The following is a 12,024-nucleotide window of genomic DNA, read 5'->3' on the forward strand; positions in this document are numbered from 1 at the left end:
GAGCGTCCTGTCTTTGTTTGACCATGCAGTTTCCTTCCTTTCAGTTACAGTGCACAATAGCTACATTAAAAGTGCACAATCACCGTGCACAACAGCTGTGCACAAATAGACAGTTTATACATCTACTGGACATTTTTGTATATGATCTGATAGAACACAAAGTGTTGCAGATAGAAAAGTAGTGTATAGAACAAACAGAGCTCTAATCTGCATCACATTCTATACATTCTATTTCTATCTGTAATGCTTTGCACATTGCGGTCCATTGAATAAGCAGGTGTAGAGCCATGTCCTGGGGAGTTTACTATTGGCAACATATTCCTTCACTCTGTAATTCCTCTTTTAAAAAGGTGCACTATGCAAAATTGCTCCGCTATTTCCTGGTTGCTAAAATTCTAATATTTCTCCTAATTTCAGTTTGTGACAAAACAAGCCAGTGTAGAGAATCATTGTACCATCTAAACTACAAAATATTGTATTTTCAGCTCTTTGAAGCTGGTGTACAAAAACTAAAGTAGAAGACGCAAAAACTAAACTTAAGAACAAGTAGCATAGAAATAGCACACATAGAACAGATCTCCCACTTGTTAGACTTGCTTTCAGTGAGAACACATTTCTATGTGAATTTGGTCTGGTCGCCCAAAAAGTTAAATATTGCAGCTTTAAATCATTCTCTTCATGATCATCCTCATTGGCCAGCAGCATACCACCCTGCATCCCACTGCTGGCTTGCCTCAGACACTAAGAAGGGTTGGTCCTGGTCAGTCACTGAATGGGAGACCAGATGCTGCTGGAAGTGGTGCTGGACAGCCAGTAGGAAGTACTCTTTCCTCAGGTCTAAAAAAAGATAGCCCAATGCCCCAGGGCAGTGATTGGGTACAACGCCCTGTGTAGGGTGCCGTCTTTCGGATGAGACGTTAAACAGGTGTCCTGACTCTCTGTGGTCCACTAAAGATCCCATGGCACTTATCGTAAGAGTAGGGGTGTTAACCCCGGTTTCCTGGCTAAATTCTCAATCTGGCCCTCATACCATCATGGCCACCTAATCATCCCCAGCTTCCAATTGGCTCATTCAACTCTCCTCTGTAACTATTCCCCAGGTCTTTGCTGTAAATGTGAATGTGTTCTCAGTCAACTTACCTGGTAAAATAAAAAAATAATGGATTACACATTACAGCTCTAGCAGCCGGGGGAAATGCTGACTGCCTGAAATGGGTTTTTGATGTATAGCCATTAAAAACAGCAGATATTCCCTAGAGACCCACATTAAATACGTGGTGTAAATCTCAACAGACTGGTTTAGCTGCATGATTCAGTGGTACAGTCAGCTATAGGGGGCGCCACTATCAGATATCATCTTCAACACAGGAGATATTATTCTGGGTAATATACAGTTGTAATAGAGCTGTTATAGATGATTATAAAGTTGTTATAGAGATGCATATGCCTAATGTTTATACTCGCCAATACAAACTATGATCCCTACTTATATTAAATCAAAGCCGCCCAATCACTGACCCCCACCGCTGCCTTTGACCTCCTTGACGTAGTTGCTAGGGAACCAGCCCTTGTTGCCGTTGAACGAGCCCTCCCACCAGCCGCCATCTTCCTGGCGCGACACACTGATGATGTCACCCTTGTTGAAGGACAACTCATCCTCATTGGTCTGCTGGAAGGTGAACTTGGCCTTCACCAGTACCCGCTGCCCGCCGCTCTCTGACATGTCCTAGTGGAGAGGAAAGAGGGAGACGGAGGGAGGGAAAGAGCAAAGGAGCATGAGAGAAGAGAGAAATGGAGGAAGTGAGGATGGACCAAAAACAACCCCAAGCTGCAGGTGAGAACCACCTCAAGGGCAAAATGGTTCCTTCTGGTTCTGTTGGGTTCTCTGGTTCTGTTGGGTTCTATGTAGTTGTGTGACTCACCAGGCTGCGGTACTGGTTGTGGAGGAGTTTGGAGGAGCGTCCGCGGGGAGACTGCGTGTTCAGAGAGTCAAACGACTTGATCCGTAACGAGGACGAGTGACGCGCACACACAGAGTCACTGCCCACTCCTATGTCTGTGGAGGAGAGAGAGAGGTATGAGTACATAGACAGACACACACAGATTCACTGTCCACTCCTATGTCTGTGGAGGAGAGAGAGGTATGAGTACATAGACAGAGACACACACAGAGTCACTGCACACTCCTATGTCTGTGGAGGAGAGAGAGAGGTATGAGTACATAGACAGACACACACAGATTCACTGCCCACTCCTATGTCTGTGGAGGAGAGAGAGAGGTATGAGTACATAGACAGACACACACAGATTCACTGCCCACTCCTATGTCTGTGGAGGAGAGAGAGAGGTATGAGTACATAGACAGAGACACACACAGAGTCACTGCCCACTCCTATGTCTGTGGAGGAGAGAGAGAGGTGAGTACATAGACAGAGACACTGCCCACTCCTATGTCTGTGGAGGAGAGAGAGAGGTATGAGTACATAGACAGAGACACAGAGTCACTGCCCACTCCTATGTCTGTGGAGGAGAGAGAGAGGTATGAGTACATAGACAGAGACACTGCCCACTCCTATGTCTGTGGAGGAGAGAGAGAGAGGTATGAGTACATAGACAGAGACACACAGAGTCACTGCCCACTCCTATGTATGTGGAGGAGAGAGAGAGGTATGAGTACATAGACACACAGAGTCACTGCCCACTCCTATGTCTGTGGAGGAGAGAGAGAGGTGAGTACATAGACAGAGACACTGCCCACTCCTATGTCTGTGGAGGAGAGAGAGAGGTATGAGTACATAGACAGAGACACTGCCCACTCCTATGTCTGTGGAGGAGAGAGAGAGAGCTATGAGTACATAGACAGAGACACACAGAGCCACTGCCCACTCCTATGTATGTGGAGGAGAGAGAGAGGTATGAGTACATAGACACACAGAGTCACTGCCCACTCCTATGTCTGTGGAGGAGAGAGAGAGGTGAGTACATAGACAGAGACACTGCCCACTCCTATGTCTGTGGAGGAGAGAGAGAGGTATGAGTACATAGACAGAGACACTGCCCACTCCTATGTCTGTGGAGGAGAGAGAGAGAGGTATGAGTACATAGACAGAGACACACAGAGTCACTGCCCACTCCTATGTATGTGGAGGAGAGAGAGAGGTATGAGTACATAGACACACAGAGTCACTGCCCACTCCTATGTCTGTGGAGGAGAGAGAGAGAGGTATGAGTACATAGACAGAGACACACAGAGAGTCACTGCCCACACCTATGTCTGTGGAGGAGAGAAAGGTATGAGTACAGACATAAAGACACACACACACATTAGCCTCAGCGGGGTCGTCAACAACCATACGTTCCGGTTTTCATGGGAAATAGAAGAGAGCCTGTGACGTGATTTCTGCTTTCAGATGTTAACATGGCGACACTCCATCTTAACTCCTCCTCCACATTTACTGGATTGGTTGAACAGCGCAGACGAGAACCACCGCCAACAGCTTTTTTAAATTCTCATCAAGACCAGAATATGGGGGATCTAGTTCCAGGCTGTTTATTTTACGCCTGCTACTTTCGGTTACACACATTAATGTGAGTCAAGAACACAACTCAACATGCTGCAACATGCAGCCATCATTCTACACAGAAACACAGGCCTAATGACACACAACACCCTCTCTGATATCTAGACTAGAGGTTACATGTGGGACTTCACAGGTATGAATTTGCATAGAAAACAGGAAACCTTCCATGAATCACCACAGACCCGCTTCTGTTTTAGTCCACTTACCCTCGGTGGCTTTGGCCAGTGCCACCAGAGAGTTGAGCACCTTGGTGAAGTTCAGTCCCTGGAGAAGGTCATTGACCTCAAATGGCTGAGAAGAGGAGGGAGAGGAGAGATAATTGTTTTTAAAAAAACACATCTGTGTAACTGATTGAAATCAAACCAAACACTGTTTCATAACATTGCAACGGCGTAAAGGTCTTGTCAAAAGACCTCATGTGCATATTTCATCTGGTTCTAGTGATAATAACCTGACACATTAACTTCCAGACATAGCTGTGTTCCCATACTGTAGTGACCTGTAAAGATATTTCTCACAGTAAGGAGGCCTAGGTCTGAGGCCTGGAGAACATCACAGAGTTAAAACAGCTACTGATAGACACAGGCAGCAGAACTCAGCCATAATCTACCCAAGCATCACTGAGACGTTGTACAGACGCTGGGATTTAGACAGCGCAGTGCATAGTACCACAGACAACAACAGGAAGGAAGCCCCAGGGCTAGGAACATCCTGCTCTCTCCCTACACCCTCTTTGTTCTCAGTCCAGACAGGTCAGGAATGTGACTGTCATGTTGAAATGCTCCCTCTGTCTAAGTGGGGACAAACCACTAATACACTCATGACACTTCATGCTGTATTATTCTCAAAATAATTGCTACCTGCAATGTTGGGCGTTTATTATTTCAACTTTGACCTGTGCAAACACACCTAAGTCTGGCAGCACACATCTGACCCTATTCATTGTGTTCCTCCAAGTTTTACGTCTCATTTGGCCTGCGGTGTCTCTTTAAACTATATGTTATTGTCAGAGTCCATTAAATGACCATTAGACAAACACAACCAAAATGAAACGCTATGAGTACCCTGGCCTGGTAGGATATGGTGTGAATGTATTTATCAGATAATTACCTAACACTGGAGTACAAACACAGGACATTTTTTTTCCCCCTTTATTTAACCAGGTAAGCCAGTTGAGAACAAGTTCTCATTTACAACTGCGACCTGGCCAAGATAAAGCAAAGCAGTGTGATAAAAACAACAACACAGAGTTACATATGGGGTAAACAAAACATAAAGTCAAAAATACAACAGAAAATATATATACAGTGTGTGCGAATGTAGTAAATTATGGAGGTAAGGCAATAAATAGGCCATAGTGCAAAATAGTTACAATTTCGTATTAACAGTGGAATGAATGATGTGCAAAAGATGATGCGCAAATAGAGATACTGGGGTGCAAATGAGCAAAATAAATAACAATATGGGGATGAGGTAGTTGGATGGGCTAATTACAGATGGGCTGTGTACAGATGCAGTGATCAGTAAACTGCTCTGACAACTGATGCTTAAAGTTAGTGAAGGAGATAAGAGTCTCCAGCTTCAGAGATTTATGCAGTTCGTTCCAGTCATTGGCAGCAGAGAACTGGAAGGAATGGCGGCCAAAGGAGGTGTTGGCTTTGGGGATGACCAGTGAGATATACCTGCTGGAGCGCAGACTACGGGTGGGTGTTGCTATGGTGACCAGTGAGCTAAGATAAGACTGGGATTTGCCTAGCAGTGATTTATAGATGACCTGGAGCCAGTGGGTTTGGCGAGGAATATGTAGTGAGGGCCAGCCAACAAGAGCGTACAGGTCACAATGGTGGGTAGTATATGGGGCTTTGGTGACAAAATGGATGGCACTGTGATAGACTACATCCAATTTGCTGAGTAGAGTGTTGGAGGCTATTTTGTAAATGACATCGCCGAAGTCAAGGATTGGTAGGATAGTCAGTTTTACGAGGGCATGTTTAGCAGCATGAGTGAAGGAGGCATTGTTGCGAAATAGGAAGCCGATTCTAGATCTAACTTTTGATTGGAGATGCTTAATGTGAGTCTGGAAGTGGAGTTTACAGTCTAACCAGACACCTAGGTATTTGTAGTTGTCCGCATACTCTAGGTCAGACCCGCCGAGAGTAGTGATTCTAGTCGGGTGGGCGGGTGCAAGCAGCGTTCGGTTGAAGAGCATGCATTTAGTTTTACTAGTGTTTAAGAGCAGTTGGAGGCTACGGAAGGAGTGTTGTATGGCGTTGAAGCTCGTTTGGAGGTTTGTTAACACAGTGTCCAATGAAGGGCCAGATGTATACAAAATGGTGTCGTCCGCATAGAGGTGGATCCGAGCGTCACGAGCAGCAAGAGCAGCAAGAGCGACATCATTGATATACACAGAGAATAGAGTCGGCCCAAGAATTGAACCCTGTGGCACTCCCATAGACTGCCAGAGGTCCAGACAACAGGCCCTCCGATTTGACACATTGAAGTCTATCCGAGAAGTAGTTGGTGAACCAGGTGAGGCAGTCATTTGAGAAACCAAGGCTATTTAGTCTGCCAATAAGAATGCTGTGGTTGACAGAGTCGAAAGCCTTGGCCAGGTCGATGAAGACGGCTGCGCAGTACTGTCTTTTATCGATCGCAGTTATAATATCGTTTAGGACCTTGAGCGTGGCTGACGTGCACCCATGACCAGCTCGGAAACCAGATTGCATAGCGGAGAAGGTACGGTGGGATTCGAAATGGTCGGTGATCTGTTTGTTAACTTGGCTTTCAAAAACTTTCGAAAGGCAGGGCAGGATGGATATAGGTCTGTAACAGTTTGGATCTAGAGTGTCTCCCCCTTTGAAGAGGGGGATGACCGTGGCAGCTTTCCAATCTCTGGGGATCTCAAACGTTACAAAAGAGAGGTTGAACAGGCTAGAAATAGGGGTTGCGACAATTCCGGCGGCTAATTTTAGAAAGAAAGGGTCCAGATTGTCTAGCCCAGCTGATTTGTAGGGGTCCCGATTTTTCAGCTCTTTCAGAACATCAGCTGTCTGAATTTGTGTAAAGGAGAAGCGGGGGGGGGGGGGGGGGGGTCAAGTTGCAGAGGAGGGTGCAGAGCTGGTGGCCTGGGTAGTGGTAGCCAGGTGGAAAGCATGACCAGCCGTAGGCTTCCTAAGGTGACTAACTGTACCAGGTGACTGGGCCACAGCAGAAGTACTCACTCTGTTGCACAACCAGGCCAACACCCTGGTCTACTTCCCTGTAAGAGTATTAGGTCATTTTCATAGCTGAGTGGTAACTCAGTAGTGTCATTGGTTTCCTCATCCCTACATGCTGCCTCTGCTCTGAGGGCTTTGCCGTTTTCACCCAGTCTGGTCCAGCACTCTGGCTAAGCATCCACACACACAGTCCCACCTTCTACCCCCCTGCCCTGCCCCCTGAGTCTGGACACACACCACACACACACCACACACACCCTCAATCCTACCCTTTAACCACCCAGGGCCAGTCTGGGGGATTACCAGCAGTCTGAGCCATCTCTCTAATCTCTGCCACATCATGTTCTCTAACTAACACCCCCCAACATCATGTTCTCTAACTAACACCCCCCAACATCATGTTCTCTAACTAACACCCCCCAACCTCTTCCTAACTACCCCTTACTCCCTAATCCTATACACACACTTCTACATGACCTCTTCCTGATCTGACAGAGAACTAAATGGATGTATTAAGCAATATGGTGGATGGGCTCAATGTGGCCTCTAGAGTGGAGAGATCTATCATGAATTAATGTCTATAGGGTAGGGGTTGTTTTGGGACAATAATCAATCATGGCCATGACATCTTATTGGTCCTTCACACTACAGTGTATGCCCATGTCTGGTCATTTTGGAATTTAGCCTTCCGACCTAATCGACCTCGTTGGAAAATCCATTGGTTGGTTGACATTCTCATGAACTTCCCCCCTCCCCCCCAGTACCACCTCTTGTATAAACTGTATTGATTGATTCAGTTAGGCATGACTGACCACAGACAGACAGAGACACAGACAGATAGACAGACAGACACAGACAGGACAGACACCAGAGCCCTGAGTTAGGCGCTAAAGGCCATGCTAGTTACTATTGCTGCTGCCTTTCCCAGCCCAGCCTCAATACTGCAGTGAGCAGCCATGAGATATAACTGTCCAGCAGCTCTCACTCCTGGTGGGTATGAGTCATAGGCCAATATCCACACTAGCATAGCACTTGGATGCATGCCAATACACTGCTTCATTCTCAGTGGTACCATGTGAACACTGCAACAGAGCTGTCACAGTCTTTTCATAAGGCCTGGTCTTGAAGCAGTCAGTGACAGGGTTGAGGTGAGACTAGGCCTTGGTAAGGTAAGTAGTTTACTACAAGGTGTACACATTAATATTTTCGGGAGTAGTGGACTGTAAGTTCCCAGACAGATTTGAAATCAGGAGGCTGTTCATATCATACCTTTGTTTACATGTCTACCTGGCACCTGCCATATCACACAATATCTCAGAAGTTTGAGGCAAATCTTGTTTCTATGACAAATAGAAAAAATGTGTGATAGATGTACAGTATTCCAATAGATGAAGTTTGTGCTTGAAACGGAATTCCAACAACTCAGGTTTCACACAGTTGAAATATAATAATTATTCATTTGAAAGTGTTTTGTAATGTTGAAATAGGGTTGACGGTATTGACTGACTTAAATATGGCCCTCAGCCTTGGCTCCTCATGACAGTAGATGTGCCCACAGTTAAATTCCCTTGTTCTGCATATTGACCTCTTTACAGCTCAATATGCAGAATAATAATTAGTTGTTGAATTAAAGGAGAAGTTCACTATTTTACAACTTCATGTTAGATGGAAATAGTCTATGGTCCAGGAGAAACTATAATCCATGGTTCAGTTCTTTACACAGCCATTACAAACTTCAGCTAACTTGTGAGCATGTATTTAAAAAGAAATAATGTTTTGGGCTAAATCATCAACCTTTAAGTAACATCAAACCAAATGTGGAGTTGGTTTCAGGTGATTTGGACACTTTTTTCTTGTTACATGCTCACATGCCCCATCACTTCCTTTGCTTTTTTAGCTAACGGTGGCTAATGTTAGCCGAAGTTTGTAATGGCTTGTAAAGAAAACTGAACCATGGATTGCAGTTTCTCCCGGCCATAGATTATTTTCAGGGTGAGGAACCACCTACCATCAAGTTGTAAAATAGTGAACTTCTCCTTTAAACGGCCAAATCATGATGACCAAATCCTTCTACCTTAACCTTACACACTGAGTAGCCTAGTATTATTTTGGAATATTGTTACACTATGTTAGAAATACCAAATGACTGTAAATGATAGCCTAGACTAGTATCCAAATGGCGACGGATGCAACTGTAGTATTTCTACTTGTAGGCTGGTAAAACAACTAGGCTGTGCTAACACCCCATGGGGAATGCTCATGTGTTGATCAAATGAAATGTTGATACAGTGTTTTCAGTCATGTTTAGAGCGCATTGTATTGTCGATATTTGCAACAAAGTTACAGAGCAGCAGGCAGGTTACATGACTCACCTCCACTCGGAAGGAACCGCAGCCTTTCAGAAACTCCTTGATATTGCTCTGGAACTCGCTATCATTCCTTGGTTCTTGGAAGATCTGTGTGAAGGGGTGGAAAACGTTTTATGAAGCAAATCCTGAGCCGTACGTGCACGCATACGGCCGTCGGTAGGTAACCCGTTTCGTTCTCGGTTTTGCAAGAGATTGTACAGTTCCACGATTTCAGTGTGAAACTAAAATCTCCAATCGGTGTTTCTAAAAGGCCTCTCAATCTCCCATCGGGAAATTGGATTAGTAGGAGAGGAAATGACGTGTTGTGTATATTCCAGGGTGAAAACCAGAGCCCTGTGGCTACACCTTTTGGTGCCTACCTGTGCAAACAGAACCCTCCGTGACTATATCAATAGTGGCAATCACATGGTTCATAACCTTAATAACCTAGCAATTTCTCTCATTATTAGGCCCATAGTCAATTGGCTATTATTTAGAAGTCCCTGACCCTGTTGTTGTTGTTGTAGTTATGCTGTTAACTTTTTCCAATTGTGCATAAATTGCAAGTGTGCAAGGGAAAGTACATTCTTGCTATGTGGGTGTGTGACAGAAATAACGTTTTTTTCCCCCTCAGTTAAAATGTCAGGTCAATAAATAAAGACGATTTATTTTTCTCATAACAAAAAAGCAATCAAAACGTTTAATGTTTGTAATTAATTAGTCTTTATAAAGTGGTGTAAATTACTTAAGTAAAAATACTTTAAAGTACTACTTAAGTCGTTTTTAGGGTATCTGTACTTTACTTTACTATTTATATTTTGGACAACTTTTACTTTTACTCCACTATATTCCTAAAGAAAATAATGTACATTTTACTCCATACATTTCCCTGACACCCAAAAGTACTTTTTGAGTGCTTAGCAGGACAGGAAACTTGTCTTATTCACACACTTATCAAGAGAAAATCCCTGGTCATCCCTACTGCATCTGATCTGCTTCGTTTGTAAATTATGTATGAGTGTTGGAGTGTGCCCCTGACTATCTGTAAATAAAATAAAAAACAAGAAAATCGTGATGTCTTGTTTGCTTAATATAAGGAATTTTAAATAATTTATGCTTTTACTTTTGATACTTATGTATATTTTAGCAATTACATTTACTTTTGATACTTAAGTATATTTAAAACCAAATACTTTTAGACTTTCACTGGGTAACATTCACTTTTACTTGAGTCATTTTCTATTTACGTAACTTTACTTTTACTCAAGTATGAAAATTGGGTACTTTTGCCATCACTGTCTTTATATAATGTATTGTCTGTATTCCCCTGACTGTTCTTTGTATACTCCATTATATACTCTGTTTTTCTATATTGTATATTTTGAATTGCTTTACAATAAAAAAATACAAACAAGTAATGCCCATTGTCCCTAATACAATGGTGTTTCCATAACCCTTAAATGAGAGTTTCATTGAATAATTGGGAGAGTTCCATCAGTAGGCTAAATGCGTTTCCCAGTGTTACAATGTAAGCCTATATAAGTAGTCTACTCTGATGGCAATATTGTGTTAAAACACACTGTTCCTTTAAAGGGGGAGTGGTCTTCCTTTGCATGCAGTCAATGGCGGCCCACTCATGTGAATCTATCTGTAGTGTACCCCTAATTAATAGCAGTTGATCCGAACCAAAAACACCCGTTTATTATAGCAACATCCTTTTTGGGGGGAATATAAATAAATGCAGTGGCCAAATGTGCATACTTACGCCGACAATCAAACATGTTTTTTTTTTTTTTTAAGCGTCTGTTTTCAATCTAGAAAAAAAACATGGGACTTTAATGCCATGTGTAGCCTATGTGAAAACAATTGCGTTATTACACACTTAAGAATAGGTTATATTGGAATAAATGAAGGGAATAGGTATCTCATTGTCAATGTAAACCAGTGCTGAAGTGTGAGAGAGACACACGGACATCTGTCCGGAAATTCCGCTGTATTTCGTACAATAACCCCTCTGTTAATGATCTAAACTAGGATCGGTTTGAGAACATCTACAACAAAAAAGAAATACTAACACAATGTTTAATTCTTCAAGTTCCACATAATAGTTGTCTAAGGCAGAGGTGGGACATCCAGGCAATAAGATATGACCTTACTTTCTCAACAGACCCAGGGCGCAATCGCTCCACCAGCTTGCACAGGACAACCCCATCTTTGAGAGAACACTGCAGGAATCCTTCAGGGTCCGAAATTGTCTTTTTCGGTGACTCCAAGACCCCCAACGTTATCAGCCACGTTACCGTCTGTTCCGCCGAATTCATTGCTATTATTACAATAACATCCACTCTATCCTATCCTGGGCTGTTTTGGGAGAAGAGAACGATGTGATTGGAGAATAAGAGCCTATTCAGAATAAAAACGTATCCTAATGGCTAAGGATAACATGAGTGCGTTTTGGAGAAGTTGACGCACAGCTGCTTTCTTCCTGGAGGTTGTAGCTAGTCAATTGGCTTCGTTTTCCCGTCTTTTACGCCTGGTAAACTGTCAACTGCCCCCCCATCTCTTGTTATTCACCCAACCCGTGTCGCCTGCTGCTGCCGCGAAATGCTCCAACAGAGAATGACATCACAGATATGTAAAACTATAACTGCTTTTAGAGACTGTCCCCCTGTTGGCGGTTTAATATTTTACTCTTAATTATTTGCATGAGTTTGCATGAGGTAGCTGGGCCTACATCAACTATTAAAGGTTGCTGTAAAAATAGCTCCGTATAATACAATCCATGATATTAGATTTCAGAGTGGGCTACAGCATTTTAATTATCAAATTATTGTATTTACTTATTCAATCGGTATTGTTGTGTTAACGTCTGGATAA

General features: G+C 43.4%; 1 protein-coding gene across 1 annotated transcript in view; it reads right to left on the bottom strand.

Annotated features, from left to right (window-relative positions):
- LOC311109784 (rho guanine nucleotide exchange factor 7-like) overlaps nucleotides 1-11,730 on the bottom strand; it is a 29,262-nt gene extending 17,532 nt beyond the window's left edge. Inside the window, exons 1-5 of the mRNA XM_084152782.1 lie at nucleotides 11,304-11,730; nucleotides 9,172-9,255; nucleotides 3,788-3,872; nucleotides 1,923-2,056; nucleotides 1,519-1,726 (exon numbers count right to left, since the gene is read on the bottom strand). Coding sequence (XP_084008908.1) covers nucleotides 1,519-1,726; nucleotides 1,923-2,056; nucleotides 3,788-3,872; nucleotides 9,172-9,255; nucleotides 11,304-11,468 — 676 coding nt within the window. The 5' untranslated portion in view covers nucleotides 11,469-11,730. The remainder of the gene's footprint in view (nucleotides 1-1,518; nucleotides 1,727-1,922; nucleotides 2,057-3,787; nucleotides 3,873-9,171; nucleotides 9,256-11,303) is intronic.
- Nucleotides 11,731-12,024: the final 294 nt, after the last annotated feature.

This window comes from Coregonus lavaretus (assembly GCF_964263955.1).
Source record: "Coregonus lavaretus genome assembly, chromosome: 35".
NCBI lineage: Eukaryota > Metazoa > Chordata > Actinopteri > Salmoniformes > Salmonidae > Coregonus > Coregonus lavaretus.